General features: G+C 44.1%; 2 protein-coding genes across 5 annotated transcripts in view; both read right to left on the reverse strand.

The window, feature by feature from the left end:
* pofut1 (protein O-fucosyltransferase 1) overlaps positions 1-20013 on the reverse strand; it is a 41670-nt gene extending 21657 nt beyond the window's left edge. Inside the window, exons 1-4 of one of the 4 annotated variants that reach the window (XM_028453615.1) lie at positions 19954-20009; positions 10728-10840; positions 8736-8857; positions 6987-7169 (exon numbers count right to left, since the gene is read on the reverse strand). In XM_028453615.1, the coding sequence (XP_028309416.1) occupies positions 6987-7169; positions 8736-8857; positions 10728-10767 (345 nt within the window). In that variant the 5' untranslated portion in view covers positions 10768-10840; positions 19954-20009. Of the gene's footprint in view, positions 1-6986; positions 7170-8735; positions 8858-10727; positions 10841-19859 lie in introns of all 4 variants that reach the window. The other 3 variants (XM_028453614.1, XM_028453613.1, XM_028453616.1) reach the window with 3 other exon arrangements.
* LOC114467382 (basic proline-rich protein-like) lies at positions 13004-19100 on the reverse strand. The gene is made up of 2 exons (XM_028453617.1): positions 19074-19100; positions 13004-13867 (listed from the first exon to the last, which is right to left on the reverse strand). The coding sequence occupies exon 2, from the start codon at positions 13724-13726 to the stop codon at positions 13166-13168; it is 561 nt and encodes a 186-aa protein (XP_028309418.1). The 5' UTR covers positions 13727-13867; positions 19074-19100; the 3' UTR covers positions 13004-13165.
* Positions 20014-21417: the final 1404 nt, after the last annotated feature.

Below are 21417 nucleotides of genomic sequence, written 5' to 3' on the forward strand. Positions count from 1 at the left end.
ATTTTGCAGTTTCAAATTTCAATTGCCAAATACGTATTTGCCTTGCGAATACAGGTTTTGCCTAGTTATTAGTATTAATATTATTGTATGGGGACAACATTAGTGCAGCCCTGTACATCATTGTTGTCCAGTTGAAGTTTTTTTATAAGACCTAAAAAAAAATCTGAAAATATAGCCGCAAGCGGAAATACACGGCCCTCGCCTTCCCCGCGCCGCCTTTTCCGCATCGCCTTTGCTGCGCTGCCTTTGCCGCGCTACCTTTACCAAATTGCGCCGCCTTCAGCATCCTGTGCCGCCTTTGCTGCAATGCCTTTGTGAAGCCACTTGCAATGTGCTACCTCAAGTTCATACAAAGACATAATGTAACAGTGAATTTTATACTATCAATGTATTATTATTGATTTGTTTAGACATAAATATACTACTGAGATACAAACTCAGTCATGTTTATGATTTTTGTTGTTGTACTAAGACATCCAAGAACATTGTTGGAGTTGTAGTTGTAGTAGTAGTAGCTCAAGGAGGAGTGTGTTAAAGTTTGAGCTGAGTTTCTTCTGGAGGTTCTCATGGTCCCTGGGCAGTTTGATTTTGCTCTCCTGTCCCCTCTGTGCACATCCGGGTGGTCCCTGGGGCTGGGGGCCTGCGTGTTTCTCTGCCGCTCTTTCCCCTTGCTCTCTGTCCCTTTGTCTTGTCCTCCCCCCTTCTCCTTTGCTCTTGCACCTGCTCCCCTGTTGGGTTGGGTGTTGGGGAGCTCCTGTCGGCCAAGGATGCTGGGGGGGGTCTGTGGCTTTCCCCTGGGGGGTGGGTGGTGCCAAGCCGGGTGGGTTGGCTTGGTGGTGGACCCATCGGGGGGCCTAGGGTGGTGGAGTTTGTGGCTCTGGGTCGGGGGTGTCCGGGGTGGGGGTAGCTCTAGGGGTGGCTACTGCTCAAGGTCGGCGTTTGCGTACTGGGTCGCTGGGTGGCGGGGGTTGCTCCGCTGGGTCGCAATGTCGCTAGCGCAGTGGGGCGACCGTATGGGCCACTGTGTGGCGTCCGGGGGTGGGGGGGTGGGGTGAGTGCTGGGGTTGCTTGGGTTTGCCTGCTTATTGGTCCGTGAATGGCGGTGTGGCCCTGCTTGTCCGGGGGGCCGGGGCTGCCTCACTGTAGAGGGTGTTGTATTGTGATGCCGTGCGAGCCTGTGCTGGCCCTGTTGTGAGCGCGGGCTTCTCTCCTGCTCAGTCGCTTTCTGTTGCGGCGGGGTGGGCCACTCTGGGCCAGAGTGTGGACTGCTGGGGGATGTGGACTGCCACCATGCCGCGTGGGGCCAGTATGATTAAGGGGGGGGGGGGGCATCGAGTGGGTCTCCGGCTGTGCTGCTTGGCTCGTGGGGGCGTGTGCCATCTACCCTGTCTGGTGTCTCACACCAGACAGGCCCCCAACATGGACACTTCACTTCACTCCCAGCTGGTCTGGCTCACTCAGGGCGACCGTGGCTCAGGTGGTAGAGGGTTGTCTTCTGATCGAGAGGTTGGAGGTTCGATCCCAGTACCTGACTATGTGTCGAATTTACCATTTACCATTACTCACTTGGTGCACCACACACCCATACCCAACGCTTGGGGGGCTGGTTGGTGGGGCTGGGGTGGAGGGGGCCGCCGCCAGGGCTACTAAGTGTCACGGGGGCAGCACTCCCACCTCAAGTTGCCCTACCAATTCCTCCAAATTTAATCACACCTCGACATACCACCACCCGGAGGGTACGACCACCACCTCCACCCACTGGAGCACACAAAGGTTGGATGGGGAGCATCCGATCCCCTCCAATCCCTTTCTTTTAATTGCACCTCATACAATCACTAAACACAAACATTCACACATGGGATAGGGCACCATAACAGGGTGGTGGGTAGGTGCACACATTTGGGCCTGTCAGGTAGGCGCCAGGCCCCTTTGTTGGATGGTTGGGCCAAATTGTAGAGAACAAATAGATCAGGATGGTTGGGCGTGGTGGGGCGGCGGATCTTGGGGGTGGATCTGCAGTCCCCGCAGTGCCGGTGTGGGGGGAGGGTGCGCAGAGGGGGTGCTGGCATTTGTACCGGGGTTGGGGCAGGGTTTCTTGGTGCTTCGGAACGATGCTGTTTGCAGGGGTGCGGCGCGAGCTGTTCCGGTTGTTGAGGTTTCTGTTAGGCCGCCGGGTAGGTCTGTTCTGCTATCTGCAGACCGGTGGGTGGGTGGGTCCGGGGTGCCCTTGGCTGGGGTTGCCGTTTCGCACTGGATTTGTGCCAATGGAGTGCCTCCTCCCACGGTGGCGGTCGCCGGTTGCTCGCGCACCAGTGTGAGGCATTGCTGCGTGCTTGCGCCGTCCTATGGATGGCAGGGCCTGGGGTGTTGTCCTTGTGCCGTCTGGGGCTGCCCAGTCCTGCTGAACTGTTGTCGCTTCGTGGACCAGAGTGGGGGGGGGCACCCCCCGAGGAGTTTCGCCTGGGGGCTCACCCTTGGGGGTTCTCGGTCACGGGGGGTGCTCTTGGGGTCTGGCGGGCTTGGCCGGCTTGCTAGGCCGGTCCTTGCGGGGGTCTTTCGGAGAGGGTGGTGCAGGCCGCGCTCTTGCATTCCTGCGGGTGCGGCAAAGGGTGGCCCATGCTTGGGTGCTTTGCGAGGCTAGGGTCTGCGGCTCTGCCACCTCGGGGCTGCGCACGCCGCATGCCGGTGTGGCGGTCTGGCTGCGCTCAACTTTAGAAATAAGGCTCATCAAATGAGCGGCATTGTTAAAAGGTGATCTGGGGCGCTCTGGGGGGCTCGCTCGGTGAGCCTGGGGGCCGGCAGTGCGACTCGTAGTGTCCCCTTGGTGTCCTAGGCGGCTGGGGATGTGGTCATCGTTCCTGGGCGGGCTGCTCCCGATGATGCTTCTACTCCGGGTCTTTTCGGCCTGGGGTCCGGTCCCTGCAGGCTCTGGACCTGCCGACTGTCCATTCGGCCGTCTGCTGGGTGTAGGCCTTGGCACCGCTGGTCCTAGGAACCGCGTATGCTTACATACGCGGTTCCCTGGCCCCGCAGGCTTGGCCCCCTAAATATAATAATAAAAACCCTTTCGATTACAATAGGGTTCCTCGCACCGCTGGTCCTAGGAACGTTCCCTGGCCCCGCAGGCTTGGCCCCCTAATAATAATCTACCTATAAAAGCAAGGGAGGTCTGTGTGTATGTGTCTATGTGTGTGGAGCAAATATCTCCCCGACGCGGTGCAAGTTCGACCTGAAACTTAGTCAACGGGTTCTAAATACCCAAAGTGTGTGTATCTGTTATTTTGCAGTAATTTCGTCATTTCAAAATGTTTATTTTAATTTTATTTCACTTCTGGACGGCCCCGAAATGAAACCTATTCAACTTTTGACCTCAGGGTGTGAGGGGGCGCTAGCGCACCATCTATATCTATTTCACTGCACAGCTCACTTCCGGTGCATGAGCTCCCGTGGACTTCTCTTTACTCTTTTGAGGAAAAATACTTTTTTTTTACTGTTTTTTTATTTGGTGATGACATTTCGAAACGTTTATTTTCATGTTAGTTTGACCTATCGCTATTTAGACCAGACAGATCTCACCCGGAAGTTATTGACGGCAATGGCTGCTGTGTTGAAAGCAGCACATTTCTCAGCAGCGCCCGTGTGAGAGAGAACCAACAGAGGAGATTTGTGTCCAAGGTAGAGAGTCTCAACCCCCCCCCCCCCCGATCAGGTGCGCTTCATTACGTGTCCACCTGTGTGTAACGGACCACCATTTTGTCCGGTTACAGTCTGTCACGACACCCGTCCATTGGGTGGTAGTGACTGTAGTGTTGAGTCAGATCAGTAAACGGTGCTACATAGTGAAGCCCGCCTGATGATTACTTCAGCTTCACTCACGACACACACCTAACTACTGAAAATAGATAAATTTAGCGAAAGTTAGGCAGGCACACACACACTAAACGACAACTAAAAATATGAAAATGACTCAAAATACAAAAAACTAAATATTTATACAAAAATTACACAAAAGACAACACAGAAAAATACACCAAACGACAACAAAAAGATGAAAATGACTCAAAATACACTAAACTAAGTACTTATAATCCCACATGAATGCATACTTCCGACGGGCACTGTACATTACAGAAAAAAAACACCAAACGAAAAAAATATAAAAATGAGTTAAAAAAAAAAAAACAACACATTTATCATGCGCATGTCTCATAGAATTAAACCAGGGAAATTGCACACGCTATTTTACTTTGCACCTGCAAATACACCCCTTTATAATGCTACAGAGTATGTTGTTATTATTATGCCCATAATTGACAACTCTTCTTAAGCTCCCACTATATGAATACATACTACCGACGGGCACTGTACTCGACTTAAAAAAAAAAACATACATTCACAGAAAAATACACAAAATTACTCCTGATTCACACTACAATAGCAACAAAAACAATAATTATACAAAAATACACATGACTCCAAAAAAACATACATTGCAAAAAAAATTTAAATAAAAAAAACAGCAAACATTTACCCACAAAAAGACAACAGAAAGATACACAAATACACATGACTCCAAAAAACACATTACAGAAAAATTCACCATACAAAAAAATATAAAAGTGATGATGAAGTCATGCACATGTCCCATAGAATTAAACCAGGAAAATTGCACCCACATTTTGCACCCGCAAATATACCCCTTATTCTCCCACATGAATACATACTTCCGACGGGCACTGTACTAGTAATAATAATAATAAAGTTTGAGCTGACGATTTTCAAGATTTGGCCAATTTCCTATTGACACAAAATGGAGTGTATCTTGACACAAAATAACACGATAAAAAATAAAGCATGCGTGTCATTGACTTTTTTGATCGAGACGCCGAAACAGAAGTTTGTGACACATTTTATATTTTTTTTCTCCCCATATTAAATTGTGTTCACTCTGCAGGGGGCGCTAACGCACCAACTTCCGTATTTCCACATTGAGCTGGTTTAGGGCCAAGAGTTTAACAATTTCACATTTGACACAAATCAAAGTTTGTATGTGCAAATGGGAGCATTTTCAAAAAATGTAAATTTTCAAAAGGTTTTGCCCAAAATGCAAGTTAACAAAAATCTATAGATAACATTTGATGTCCAACTTCTCTAGATAATCTCCAGCGATTTTGAGCACGTCAGTGAAACGCCCTTGGAGGAGTGCGTTAAAATAAGTTTGCCCCAAATAAAATTCTCTTCACTCTGTAGGGGGCGCTAATATGCTGTGATGGCAAAATTGATTCAATGTATTTACTCATGTATTTTCTCTTACATTTACTCATATATTTGCTCATAGACCTTATTCAACTTAATGCCTTTGTGGTAACTTTCCATTTCTGCTGTCTCATGAGTCATGGAGGTCAGTTGCTCATAATCCCAAAACATCCTCTCGTTGATCCCAGCATCAGTTAAGTTTTTTTCTTTAATAAGTTTTTCACTGTTGTCGATTTGGCCAACACCTTCTTCAGCAACCCAGTCCACCCGGACTCACAGTTCTGGTTTGCGTTCATGTTTAAGGGACAACAATACACGTGGACCAGGTTGCCGCAGGGTCTCACGTGTTGTCTCCACATATACTGTTCTGCCCTTAAGCAGAGCCTATGTTCCCTTGCCTTGGCGGAGGGCTCCTCCCTCCTCCAGTATGTCGATGACATACTCCTTGCAGCTCCCTCCAAAGGACGATATGAGCAAGACACCTTATCTCTGCTGCATCACCTCCATGCGCAAGGCCACAAGGCTTCAACTTCAGTTTGTGCAGGGAACCGTCCAATTCATTGGTCATACCATTTCCTGTGAAGGGAAAACTTTGTCCAGAAAACGAGTGGCTTCCATCGTCGCTCTTCCAAAACCTTTGACTAAAAAGCAAATGTCCTTCTTGGGCATGTGCTCATTCTGCCCAAATTTCATCCCGGATTTTTCTGGCTACGAATGCCATTTGAGGGCAGTGGTGAAAAACTCACCCCCTAAGGCCCTGGTCTGGACTCCTGAAGCCTTCCGCGCCTTTGAGGACTTAAAAGCAATCCTCCAGACAGCCCCCACAGTGGGTATCCCTGATCCCCAGCGCCCTTTCACCCTGTTTATGGATGAAAGAGGAGGTTGCATGACCTCCGTCCTGTGCCAGCTGCATGGGGACAAACTGAAACCTTGTGGCTACTTCTCAAAGAAACTTGACCCAGTGGCCAGAGCCTTTCCGCCTTGTCTGCGCTCCGTCGCGGCTTGTGAGGCTGCGGTCTCCTCGGTTCGTGAAATTACTAGCTATGCTACCCTGCATCTCCATGTGCCCCACTGTGTCACGTCCATTTTGAGGGATATGCAGACCTTGCATGTCTCAGCGGCCCGCTGGCTCAAGTACAACACCACCCTCTTGGGTCTTCCTGATGTGCATGTCCGCCGTTGTTCCACTCTGAATCCCGCCACTCTCCTACCTCTCCCCGAGGATGGAGAGCCTCACTCTTGCACTGCTGTTCTCTCTCAGGTTCTGGTTCCTCGTTCTGACCTCTCCTCTGTCCCTCTTACTAACCCTGACTTCATTTTCTACGTGGATGGCTCTGCATCCCATGACCCCGACACAGGGGCTAACAAGGTGGGCTTTGCTGTCATCAGCGCACTCCTGCTCCATCCAAGAGAGTCTTCATTTTTTATTAAATCCATCGCTATGTGCTCTCTCTCTCTCTCCTTCTCTCAAACCAAAAGTCGCTTAATGAGGAGGTAATGCAATGCATATGCCGTAAATGAACGTGATGACGTCTTTGTCTGTAGGACCTGGTTGGAATGTGCTAACTAATATTGCAAAATTATTTGGCGACCCAAATAAAATCTTGTGCGACCCACCTCTGGGTTGGGAACAGTGAGCAGAGGTAAGTCTGTAGAGCACAAACTGCAGCTACAACTGGACTTCTGGATGACATATCTACATGTATGATGGCAACAAATGGAAGACTCACCTTCATGGGGCAGGATTTCTTGTCGGCACTTCGTTGTGCAGCCGTCTCAAAGCAGTAAGCTTTCCTTTGTCCTGGTGGCCAGTGCTTTGGAGCCAACTTCTGCATGAAGTCCTCTAAACTCACCACCCGATGGAAGGCCAACAATGCCTCCAGCTGAAAGAAGTCCCTATACGGGACGTGAACCTGCACCAACACAGAGGAAAAGCATCATCATTGCTAATGCTGTTATTATAACAATATTATTTGATATGACTGGTGCAGGTTGAGACAGGACAAAAACCCTCCCCCTGCCGAGCAAGTCAACAGAGCAAGTTGAACGCAGAGCGGAATCAGAGAACAAAGTTTTGTTTAGCCCCTTTGGTTACTAGCCTGATGCTAGTGTGTGCACGCACACTTGTATGCGTGTGTATGCGCAAGTAAGTGTTTGCGTGTACGAGTGTTTGCATTTAGATTGGGGTTAAAGAAACATCTACTAAAATTTGTTTGATTAAGTATTTTTTTCAGGAACTTGTACTTTAATATGTTTATATATATACATACATGTTTGTGTGTCATTGTATGTTTGTGCTTTGCTCTTTGGGCTACTTGCCTTAACCGAGTACTGTACAGCAAATAAAACAAGTTAATTATTGAGTTGTTGCAAATTGTGCCATAATACATCATTTTATCGTTCTCATTTCGTCAAAAAACAGCAAACAATGACATCCTGTAACCAGAGAGCAGCTGTCTGAACTGAGAGCATCCTCAACATGATTATCACTGACATGAGGCCTGTGTCCATGGTTGAAGGTGAAGCTTTATTACAATGATCTGCACCTTTAATTCAGGTCACACTCTTCCCTCAAGTAAGTAATCAAAGTGCTGTACAGAGTTGTGGTAAAAATACAAGTGCAACATCATAATAGAATAATAAAACACGGGTGCATAAACATCATAAGAGCAGCAACATTAAAGGATTATAAAAAATTAAACTCCAGTTAAATAAAAGCTTTTCTGAAAAGTGAAGTCTTCAAAAGTTTTTAAAAGGGCACATTTTATAACGCTCAGGGTGAGAAAATACAGTATGAAGAAACTTTCAAGGAAGTGAAGACTGCATCTCTCACTCCTGATATATGGACACGAGTAGCCAATGAAGTCTGCCTTAGGGTGACCTGCCACTATATTCACAATGGGACAAATAAAGAGGCTGAAATTAGAAATGTGTTGTTATTTTTATCTGATTCATCGATTAATCAATTAATTGATTGATTGATTAATTGATTATGAAAATAATTGTTAGTTGCAGCTCTAAAATAAACACAGAATGAAAATATATATACCAAGACTTCAAAATACACAAAATGACAGAAAAATAAATACAAAAGACAGAAACAAAAACACATACAGCAACAACAAAATACACAACATAAGGAACATACATAAAATGGCAAATACACAAAATAACTTCAAAAATCTGTAAAACAACAAAAACAAAAAGTGAGAGAAAAAAACCCCCAAAACATCAACTTTGTTGTTAATGCTCAAATTAATAGAAACATGAATGTTGATCATGTGACCCTCAGCTCAAATACAATCATACCGTGATTAAAATTTTCTATGTCTTTGCTCTCTTCCCCCTGCACTATGTGAGTTTGGCCTTAGAGAAAAAATATTTATCACCAATATTCCTTTAAGCTATGCGTACTTACACTGTCCTGTGTGTGTGTGTGTGTGTGTGTGTGTTTTAATTAATCACTCACTCACACCTACATTGGTGTACGGTGGCTTGTGGTGGCGATACACTATCCACGGAGGGACTGCCAGGGTCCGGTTTAAATTTTTTGCAAAGGCCAAAGATCCAAGGAAGTGGTCTGCTTGGTTACCAAAGCGACCTGGACAACAAAACATAGATAGATAGATGACAGGAAAAATTTGCAAAAACACACAAATACACAAAAATCCTCTCCCTCACACACGTCATGTAAGGAGTAGCACTGGCAGAGAAGCGCCCCCTTGTGTAATCATACATCCATTAACACCAGCCACTGTGTGTGCAAGTGTTACAACAGATAACTGTCTGATAGCTTTCATTGATAAGATAGTTCTTGATAAGATTTTTGTAATAAAAGTCAACAACCTCCGACAAGTTTAAGATCTTGTTATATGATGTATCATCCTACCTTTATATTATACAAAGTCAATTTATGCCATTGTGCTTTTTAAATATCCGTTAACATTCCTTTGACAGTATTTACTAGTGATGGATCCGACAACACAGATGTGTGGGGCAAAAAAGTATTTAGTCAGCCACCAATTGTGCAAGTACTCCCACTTAAAAAGATGAGAGGCCTGTCATTTTCATCATTGTCTCTCAACTATCAGAGACAAAATGAAGAAAAAAAAATCCAGAAAATCACATTATAGGATTTTTAATGAATTAATTGGTAAATCCCTCGGTAAAATAAGTATTCGGTCACCAAACACAAGCAAGATTTCTGGCTCTCACAGACCTGTAACTTCTTCTTGAAGAGGCTCCTCTGTCCTCCACTTGTTACCTGTATTAATGGCACCTCTTTCAACTCGTTAGCAGTATAAAAGACACCTGTCCACAACCTCAAACAGTCACACTCCAAACTCCATTATGGCTAAGACCAAAGAGCTGTCAAAGGACACCAGAAACTAAATTGTAGACCTGCACCAGGCTGGGAAGACTGAATCTGCAATAGGTAAGCAGCACAGTTGAAGAAATCAACTGTGGGAGCAATTATTAGAAAATGGAAGACATACAAGACCACTGCTCCTTCACGTCAAAAGGAGCCAGCTGAGGTGGCTCGGGCATCTGTTTCGGATGCCTCCTGGTCACCTCCCTCAGAAGTGTTTCAGGCATGTCCTATTGGGAATAGGCCTCGTGGAAGGCCCAGGACACGCTGGAGGGGCTATGTCTCTGAGCTGGAATGGTGTCGCCTCGGGGTTCCCCAAGAATGGCTGGAGGAGGTGTGCGTGGGCCAGGAGGTCTGGGCGTCTCTGCTGAGACTGCTGCCTCCGCGACCCGGCCCCGGATAAAGTGGAAGAAGATGGATGGATGGATGGATGGATTTTAGAATTTTGGGTGGATCTGGCGGAGGAACCAGGAGACTGGTTCGCTAGTGGGTGTCAGGTCTATTATGCTATTTTTCACCAAATTACATTTGTTCTAAGAAACCCAACAACATAGTATTTGAGGTTTATTTTCCCAAACTTGCCTGTTTTGAAGAGTTTTAGCCCTCTGAAAAGTGACTTAAATAAAGCTTCTAAAAACAGGCTGTTTTGGGGCCTTCAAAATTCACGTTAATGGAATCGTGGACGAAATGACGGAATCGACCAATGAAAACAAAACGCGCCACCTTGAGGAAAAGAAAGTTTAAAAAAAAACCGGCAAGGCTGTCATCAGAGGAAAGATTATATCATACTCTTCTTATAAGAAAAAAACAGGAACAGATAGCAGAAAAAACGATTGAAGAAAAACTTTGACTACAATAATAAATCAGGCAAATATTTAGCAAATCAGCTTAAACACAACAAAAAACTATTTAATAGTGGCAATTTCTGATAATTCAGGTCAAACTTTAAACTTACCTCAGGACATTATTAAGGTTTTTCATGATTACTATCAAAACCTATACTCATCAAACTAAAACCCTGACCCTGAAGATATTAAAACCTTCCTCAATAACTTAAACCTACCACAGCTCACCATAGATCAGAAAACCACCTTAGACTCACCATTAACCTCACAAGAACTACAAAATGCTTTGGATAGCATGTCAACAGGCAAAGCACCCGGTCCAGACGGTTTCCCAGCTGGATTCCTGAAGCACTTCTGGTCAATGCTGGCTCTGCTTTTTTCAGAGTAGTAACAGAGATAAAAAAAAAAAAAAGGTTACGTAGGAGGCCACATGAATACAGCAAACATTAAATTATTACTTAAACCAGACAAAAAACCCATGTTACCCTCAAGCCATTATTTCCAAAGCACTCACTTCCAGGTTAGAGAAAGTAGTACAGTCAATATATATACCAAGACCAGACAGAATTTATTAAAAATAGACACTCCACAGACAATGTCAGAAGACTGTTTAATTTGATCAACATGGCACAGAACCCTAAAAAGAAAACAATAATCTTGTCACTTGACGCAGAAAAAGCATTCGATAGAGTCAACTGGTCATTCCTCCTTGCTGTCCTTGGCAAATTTGGCTTTGGAGAATCATTCATACAATGGATCTTCACCCTGTACTCTAAACCTAAGGCCTCAGTAACCACAAACAAAATAACATCCCAAAGCTTCCACTCATCCATTTCAGAACACAAAATTAATCTTTATGCGGATTATATTTTCCTCTATTTGGAAGAACCCCAATCCTCATTAGAAGAAGTATTTAAATTAATAAACAGCTTCTCTAAATTATCAGACTATTCCATTAACTGGTCAAAATCATCAATCCTTCCATTAACAAAAAAATCATGGAACCCGGCAAGCCAAAACCCACAATACCCCTCCCCCACAAATACAATTAAATATCTAGGCTTAAATATATCACCAAACCTAAATGAATTAATTAAACTGAACCTAGATCTGCTGTTGGATAAAGTCACAGAAGATCTGTGGAGATGGAATAATCTCCCCATCTCACTCCTTGGCAGAAAAGCCTCAGTTAAAATGAAAATCTTACCTAAAATAAAATATCTGTTCTCTATGATCCCAATGAAACCACCAATGCAGTGATTCAAAAGATTAGATTCTGCAATTACAAAATTCTATGCTAGGAATAAAAAAACAAAAATAAGCCTTTCAACCCTTCAAAAAAATAAAAGCGAGGGTGGGTTGGAAGCCCCTAATTTCATGCATTATTACTTAGCAAACCAATTTCTATATTTAACAGAATGGCTAAAACCAAAAGAACACCTGGCTAGAAATAGAACAGCTAGACTGCAAACATATTAAACTCTCTGATCTCCCTTTTATCACTGCGACCCTCAAACGTCATAACTGCTTTAAAAACCCACTGATTGCCTCCACCCTGACTGCGTGGTGGAAAGCCCTGGACATTACAAATGTTCAATTAAAAACTAGCATGTTGTCTCCAATCTGGCACAACCCCGACTTTAGAAACAGAAAAACACTGCTCTATCTAAAAACATGAGAAGAGAGCGGAATTATTAATCTCCAAGACCTCTTCGAAAATGATAAGCTCAGGACATATAACAATCTAACCCAAACATTCAATATAAATAAAAGTAACTTTCTTCAGTACTTACAAGTAACAGAGACAATTAAGAAAAATACGGCAATAGATTTAATCACCTTGCAACCTCCAGAACTGGCCATATATATGAAAAAAATCTCAACAAAAACAAAAAAACTCTCAAAAATATACAGAGCACTCTTGAACACTAACTCTAATCACTTACCAATCACTAAATGGGAAGCTGAACTCTCAATCACCACGAACACCGATTTCTGGACAGAAATTTGTTGTAATACTTTTAAGATGACTAAAAACACAAATCTTCAGCTAATTCAATACAAGGTCCTCCACAGATACCACATTACCCAACAGAAAATGTATAAAATGGGCTTCTCCCCAACAGACAACTGCTCTCAGTGCATCCAGGGAACAGCTGATTCATATTTACATGCTGTATAGCTTTGTTCGCCAGTTCAACAGTTTTGATTTCTAATCACTGAAACACTGTCCTCCATTTTGGACTGCAGGGTTCCTATATCTCCAAATCTATGTCTGTTAGGAGAGTTTGCTTGATATTCCAGCAAACCAATCACAATCCATCCTTGCGGCACTAGCCATAGCAAAAAAAACAATATCAGTGAATTGGAAAGATAAAAAATCGTTAAGCATAAACCAATGGCGAAATCTCTCATAGAATTTATTTCCATGGAAAAGATGTCTGCTGTCAGAAACAATAAAATAACATGCTTTGAGGAGCGTTGGACTCCTTTTCTAATTGCATTGAATGTTGATTTTTCATTTTTAGCCTGATGATCTAGCCTGCACTGCTCTTGGGGGCGGCACTTGCGCCCTGGATTGTTGGGTGACGGGGTGTTGCGGTGGGTTGCTCCGCCGGCCGGTCTGGGCGCCTTGGCCTGGTTCCCTGGGACGCGCCTTCGCTGAGGGTGCCGCTGGTGCAGCCCCCCGGGGGGCTCACTTGGGGGACCGCAGGGGCAGGCTTGTGTAGTTTTCGGGTGGAGGGAAGGGTGAGTTGTGGGGCCTCGTCCACGCTGGGGCGCCCCCTGGGTCGTGCTGGGTAGGTGTGTGTGGGGGGGCAGCCGGTTGCTCCTGTCCTGGCGGATCCACGTCGGGAGTGGTTGGTTTGCTGGCTGGGGGCGTCGGGCCCCGTGGGTGCCGTATCTGGGCAGCGGTGTCTCGGGGGTGGGTCTTTGGGTTCGCCGTCTCGGAGCGCGCCCCCCACCGACTGCCCGGGGAGTGGCCGCGGTTCAGCAAGGTGCCACACCACCTTGGGGGGGGTGGGGCTGGTGGCTGGGGCCCGCTGTCCTCCGGGCTATGCTGGCGTCGGGAGTGTCTCATGTCGGCGCGCGGGTGATTGGGGGTGGCCTCCGTGGGGGGGGGGGGGGGGGGGGGGGGGGCTCTGCTGGCAACATTGGTGTGGGGTTGCGGTGCCTGGCTGGGGGTGCATGGGGGATGTGGCTGGTGCCTGTCTCCGCCTGGGAGGCTGGGTCCCGCCGCGCTCTGTATGGCCGGCATGGTTCAAGCGGGTGCCGTGGGGGGTCTCCGGTTATGCAGCTCGACACGTCCCTGGGGTCCGCAGTGCTGCGTGCCTGTCTGCGCCATCTACCCTCTCCGGTGGCCCGCCATGCGGACGGATCGGGCTCCTTCTGGACAGGCCTCCGACATGGACACTTTACATCACACACTTGTTGCACCACACTCATATACCCAACACAGCAAAAATGCTTGTTAAACAAGCAAGGCAAGTCAAATTATTTTATATGGGAACACTTTGGATTTGATGATGAAAACCTAAAGCAAATAAACATCACGTGCGAGAAGTGTTTTGTTTTGTGCAAAAGTGAACATACTTGATTTTAGTATGAAGGATTTTATTTATGTTTAAAGAATATATTTTAGGTTTTTTTTGTAAAAAAAAAATAAATAACTTTTTGGTTGACAAATAATCATTTGAACAATCATGATTTCAATTATTACTAAAATAATTGTGATCTTCCAATCCAGTTAGAACCTTTGTAAACAAAAATGCTAGCGGCCCTGCCTCCCTCCACAGAGACAAAGATATTGGATGACTGACATGAGTTTACGCCATTCATTCCGCTATGGAACAAACATGCACAGGTGCAGAGGGTAAACCCCCTTGTCATCCAGCCTGTTTGGAGGCGAAACACAAGGAAAAAAAAATATTTAGACTTAGCTTGGTTGCTAGCCCCGCGCGGCATCCCCGGTTCTGCTTCTGATCACACCGCTTACGTCTCCTCTGCTAGCGGACACCACTGGTAAGAGGCTCCGCTGGGTGTAGCCGGCATAGCAATCAAAAGCTATGTAGTAGGCAGAGTTGCCGCATCTACCAGACTATAACGGTTTAATTTACCTAAATCTAAGATTGCCTGGCGGTGGTATACCATTTTACAGTAATTACGCAGCTGGTTCACTGAGAAATTATTAGAACAGGCTGAGTTATCTGTTGTTTTATATCCATTGCTAACGCGAGCCTCTGCAGCTGCAGCCACCAAATATGCACGCATGCATGTGGCAATATATCAAGGCCAGCAAAGTTACTGAGTTCATTTCCATTTATCATCCGGTTAATTGATTTATTGATTATTGGCCCAGGCCTGCTATCCACACACTCTTGTTATTGTTTTCAGCCAAAAAACTGCACATTAGAGTAAAACACATGGCTATTTTAGAAGCTATTGTGAGTCTGACAAAAATGCTGCTCCACGGTGTGTGTTTATCACAGCAGCAGATTGGACAGCTACATCAGTGGCCATAGAAATTCAGACTTTTTTAATAAGAGTTCTTTGGTCAGATCAGCTGAAGAGGATTCTATGCACTTCATTTGCAATTCAGATACCGCATTATAGAGGGCCTGGCTTTTTTGGGAGACAGTCTTGTTTTTGTAGGCTGTATAGGCTTTTATCTCACCCCGCAAAAAGGTTTTACAAGCTTCCCAGATTGTGGCTGCTGTTACATCAGGCGTAACATTAATAGAGATGTAGAGATCTATACAATTGTGCATGTGTTTGACAAAGTCTGTGTCATTGAATAATATTGAGTGGAGACCATGGAGACCGCATCAAGGAATTGCCAGAAAATGAGATGTAAATGGACTTGATTTATATAGCGCTTTATCACCACACTGAAGCAGTCTCAAAGCGCTTTACACATCAGCTCATTCACCCAATCACTCTCACATTCACACACCAGTGAGACAGGACTGCCATGCAAGGCACTAGTCGACCACTGGGAGCAACTTAGGGTTCAGTGTCTTGCCCAAGGACACTTCGACACATAGTCAGGTACTGGGATCGAACCCCCAACCTCTCGATCAGAAGACGACCCACTACCACCTGAGCCACGGTCGCCTGATGTCCAAAACATCAGGCGCATGATCGGATATAACTATGGGGACATAATTGCATGAACTAACCGAAGGGAGAAGTTTATCATGTAGAAAAAAATCAATTCGTGAAAATGTGCCATGTACTGGAGAAAACAAGTGCCTGGTGGTGGGATTTAAATAACGCCAAACACCTGAGCTGCAAGTGTGGTCCATATGTGGGTTGAGGCAGCAATTAAAATAAAAAAACAGTATCTTGCATCTTCAAATTCTTATGCATCTCAGTTTACATGAACACAATGTTATATAAATACATTTTTAGTTAATATATTTGAAAGGCTACAAAAAGTGACTTGAATTGATAGAGAAAGAAAGAAGTGCGCTCTATGGGACGTGACGAAGCGCTCAGTCGCTCCGTCCAAAATAACGTCATCCAAATGTTGTCATCATTTGTTGAAGGAACCAATATTTTGTTTACGGGAATATTGCACTATAATGTTGTCACTGATAAGAAAGACCATATTTTTTGTTTATAGAAAGCACTATTGGAGATACTTATTCATTTACATTGATATGTTGACACTTATTAACAGAAATGTTGTACTAAAATAGTGTCACTGTTCATAGGACACTTTTTCAATGTATTGAATGTATTTTATCACTTAATCTTTTTTGTTATGTCAGATTATCATAGATTGATTTCTGACCAATATAACGATAATCGCAGTATCATATCGTGAGATAATTGTTGATAATTGCTTTGTATCGTGTATCGTATTGTTTCATGAGGTACCCAGAGGTTCCCACCCCAATTTACATAATCCACATATCAATTATAGGGATAATCTATGTTCTTGTGAAGAAAAGGGATTGATTCAACAGTGGATGCTTCAAGTGTGTCTTAATTCTGTCCCTCTGCTCCGATCTGAGGACAGTGCACTGACAGCCACAGCACGGCACCTTTTTTATTTATTTTTTAGTCGACTAATCACTACCTGTGATAAAGTCATGGTCGACCAACCATTTCCTTGGTTGACTACAGCCCTATTAGCATCCATGCGCGGCACCACAGGCAAACCTCAGTTTTCCAGATGGAGTATTGAACGGGTTGAGTTCAATACCGACTCTAGTGAAACAACGCCTTCGTGAGCAATTACACGGATAGTTATATGGTTTAAACAATGGGAAACTTGTCGGCAAAAGACTCACCAGTGGCTGACGGTTTCAAATTATCTTTTCAGAGAAGTCCCGTTTCTGAGGAAGTCAACGCCGTGACCCGCGATTTAAAGGACGTTTGAGATCACGGGAATAATTTTAAATAACCATGAAATATTAACTTCAATAACTTTTAGCAGTACAAAAATGTTTCTAATAAATCCAAACCAACTGTGACATGTGCGTGTCTCACTACCTGTCCGTGGCCACACGCGTGCACCCACTCTGACTTGACAGCTTTGCTCGTATATCACTCAGCCTTGCGCAGAACAAACAATAATCAATGTGGAGCCGTGTTGTGTTATAATCCTCTGCCCGAAGAAGCAGATAGTTTGTGATATGGTGCCGCTGCGCACAGTAAAGGAGACGGAGAAGGAAGAGGACTCCTTGACCCACGATTTAAAGGAAGTTTAGGATCACGGGAATAATTTTCAATAGCCATGAAATATTACTTACCGTAATTTCCGGGCTATAAATAGGGCCCTATAAAATCCGTTTTTGTTTTTTCCAAATTCTGTTTTTTCCACTTTCATTTTTTAAATTACGTTTTTTAGAAATATATATAATTTTTTAAAGAAAATATTCATTTTTAACTCCTGTGAGGAAACAAAATAAATAATAATTTAAAAAAACAACTCATAATTAAACAAAAATGTATGTCAAAAATAAAGTACACACAATTAAAAGGTAGATATAAGTTGTAGTGACATGGATTATTCTGACTGCTCCTTTTTAATTATTTATATGTCATATAAAGATGTATAAGAACAGCATTAATAACACCTGATTCCCTCTCAGGGATCAATGATTTACTGAATCTGATCAGGTTTATTAAATAATTTCTGATCAACTTAGTTTAAATGAACCTAATTTAAATTATCCTATCTTCTGTGTAATGTGGAATTTGACATTGACTAAATGTTGCACTGTTAATTTTGTCCCCCATAGTCAGGACGAAAGTAACACGATGCAATACACTGAAGTTAAAAAACAAAAAATCTTTTTCAGTAAAACAACAAAAAACAATGTATAAGTATAAACTTTGATTGTTTTCATTATTGTGTTTCATTAGTTATTTTTTATTAATTCATTATTTCAACATGCATTTTACTGTTGCTCTGAAGAGATGTTAGAATGTAACATTCTAATAACGTTGCTCCAACTGACTTTTTTTGTTTGTAAACCAGAAGTTCCCACTGAAACAGTTGTACTTGAGGCAGCTTGCTGACTGTGAATGTGTACTTACAAGGCACGGACAACAAGCTGGAATAAAAAGAACTAAAGGACAGCACGGACTGAGTTATAAGAATAACTTATCTTATATGCCTGACTTATAGTCAGGCATAACAGTTCTAACACTGAACAGGTGAAGATGATTAAAGCTGATCACGTTCTCACGGAGAGCTGCTGTGCTAAACGAAACACGGACGGAGCTTTACAGGCACAGCAAAGTTAAACTGGCACTAGAGGTTCTGTAGTTAGGAGTCAGTGATGATTTGCATTGTTTTAGAAGGTGTTTGTGCGATCGTGGCTCAGGTGGTAGTGGGTCGTCTTCTGATCGAGAGGTTGGGGGTTCGATCCCAGTACCTGACTATGTGTCGAAGTGTCCTTGGGCAAGACACTGATCCCTAAGTTGCTCCCAGTGGTCGACTAGCGCCTTACATGGCAGTCCTGTCCCACTGGTGTGTGAATGTGAGAGTGAATGGGTGAATGCGCTGATATGTAAAGCGCTTTGAGACTGCTTCAGTGTGGTGATAAAGCGCTATATAAAATCAAGTCCATTTACCATTTGTGGTGATTTAAGATTAGTTTAATGTAGCGAGGACAGGATGAGAGAGGGCGGCGTGCCAAATAAGCTGTCCCTGGAAACATTTCCCCATAAAGCACGTTCTTTGCCCCACGGTGACGGCAACCCATGCCGATTTTGTCCATTTCCGCGTTTAAACTTTTTAATTGGTCGATTCCGTCCGTGATTCCATTAACGCGGATTTTATAGGGCCCTATATAAAGCGCACTGTTTTATTGGCCGCATTACAATAATTTAGCAATTTTTTAAGAAAAATCCACACAAATGCCGCAGCCTATTGGCTGATGAGGGTGCCCCTCAGACAACTCGGCCAATCAGAACAGACAGGTAGGAGGGCTGCTGTAATCGAGTTAGGTTTCACGGAAGCAAATTTCCTTTAATACATGAAGTCAGCTCCTCACTACCCCGCGTCAACATATCAGTCCATTTACAGCTTTTTATGGTCACTTTTTACTGGAACCAGACTGATACACTGCTTCATCCGCTCTTCTTACCGTGAACTACTGCAGAGCGATCACAGAGAGTCAAGATACGGACGCGATGGCTTCTGAACAAATCCACTGGGGTGATTTGGCAACTTCATGCTGTTATGCTACTATTACAAACTGGCTGACTTTTACTGTATCCAGGCTGTTCTGATCTCCATTCTGTCTGTCCGCCCTCCTTAGGGAAGCGACTCCATCCTCAAAGTCCTGAGCACCGATCACTCCTGAACAAATCTAACGCGGTGATTCAACAACTTTATCCTGTTTATCCTATTACAAACTGGCTGACTTTTACTTCATCCACACTGCAGCGGACACGGACACACACACACACACATATATATATATAAAGAGAGAGAGCTTATTTTGTATTAAAACACTCGTTAAGATCAGTTAGATGGATTAATGTGCGTCCTAATCAAGACCTTCCCAATAACAAGCTGCACTACAGCACTCACTCACACATGCTGTCCCTTACAGGAGAAAAAGCCAAAAGTGGCACATATTGTGCATCTGTTTGTTAATAAATGTACCTGTGTGGCATTTTGCATCAGCAAAGCAGGCGCCAGAAATGTTCCCTTATTTTCAAATCCAAAACTTGACAGGTATGATGTTTCAGATCATTATCCAAACTACTGTGTGACCCAAACCGAGCCTTACTGGGCATCTATCCCATAATGTGAAGCAGTAATCTGTAGGTCACAGTTCTCCTGTGTTAACTGCTAACTAGTTTCCTGTTGTAGTTCACGTGTCAGTTGAGAGTTTCAGTGAAACAAACACTCAGTGAGCAGTTACCCATGCACGGACAGTACAGCACGTATCCATTCTCATCCCACTGCAGTTCCTCAGCCCGAAGCACCAGCCATGAAAGTAAACAACACAGACTCACAACGACGACTCCTTGAGCGGACACCGCCATTGTGGCTGCCTCTACTTCCCACAGAGTGCACCGACTGAGACGTCACTTACCGGCCCTTTCGCGGGTATAGTCATGAAGCCATGTGCCCTGGCTGCCCCCTCCTGTACTGGAGGTCAAATAACCTCCATCGCTCAGAAATATTATCAAGCAGAGACGGGAATATCAGAGAGGTATTCCATAAAGGCGGGTTAACAAACTCTGAGTCTATCCATAAACTCTGGGTCGACATACCCCGCGATGGGAAACTCTGGGTATCTGATTCCATTACAGCTGGTATGAAGTGGGTCAATCAACCCTGAGTAAGTAAACCATTGGTTACTGACGTGCACGCGCGATAAAGAGCCATCATCAATGGATCAGAGATTACTCAAACTGCCATGACAACCAAACGGAAGAGAGTGATTTATCCACCCTGATGGTGAAATAAGCCGGTGTTTGAGGAATATGAGCCTGTTTTAAATGTGCTTTCAGTCTTCAGTGACTATAGTGGCTTAAATCATCCGTTATTAGTCACACTTTTTGGTCGCTTCATCACTTTATTGCTTCAGTGACGTGACGAGCGGTGAACAATATGAATAAAATGTGTCTGAGACGTGTCAGCAGCATAGAATGGCTGCAGAGAGCCCTCCTGTTACACTGGATATTAAGACAGTAAATGCCACTTGATATTGCATCATTTATATTGATGTTTAATGTAATATTGTCACCAGAGACATCTCAATGTCCTAAAAAAAACACTGAAGTGGGACGCAAACCCACGACCCACCGCTTCCACGCGCAGCAGCACAACTCACTGCGCCATCATACCTTCAAAGAGCCATGATCTACAGATTTAACTGTATAACAATATAAAACAACAATCGAGCCTTACAAGTGAATTCATTTAAATTGTCATCTCCTCCTTTATATTATCCACAGGTTTGTATTCAGTGAACTTTCCTACAGACGTCAGTAGATATTTTAATGCAGATCAACCTCAACCTACATCCACAATGTTTTAAACAAAAAAAAAAAAAAAAAAAAAACGTAAAGCAGCACAACATTAGTAATGATGTGAAAACTGAGGTTCATTAAAGTGTTCAGAAACGGTGTTCAGGTGGGCGGAGCCAGGTAGAAACCCAGGGTTTTTTTGATAAAACCTGCCAGCAACCAGGTTTAGTTCACGGACAATGTTGCCATGGTAACATACTCAGAGAAGAACATACCTCGCGTTTAGGAATGGGATACTCAGAGTTTCCCTCATTTCAGCCTGATCATACTCAGAGTTTGAACATAACCCGCTTTATGGAATACCCCTCAGCTCCTTTAAGCTGGGTTCAAACATGAACGGCGGTTTCATCAAAGAGAAAAACCTAATTTAGTTACGATAGTAATAGTCTGTGAATCAAACCTGGTCCCGAGCAGGTTTAAGCAGTAGCCTTAGGTTTAAGCTGT

Source organism: Gouania willdenowi, chromosome 7 (assembly GCF_900634775.1).
Source record: "Gouania willdenowi chromosome 7, fGouWil2.1, whole genome shotgun sequence".
Lineage (NCBI taxonomy): Eukaryota > Metazoa > Chordata > Actinopteri > Blenniiformes > Gobiesocidae > Gouania > Gouania willdenowi.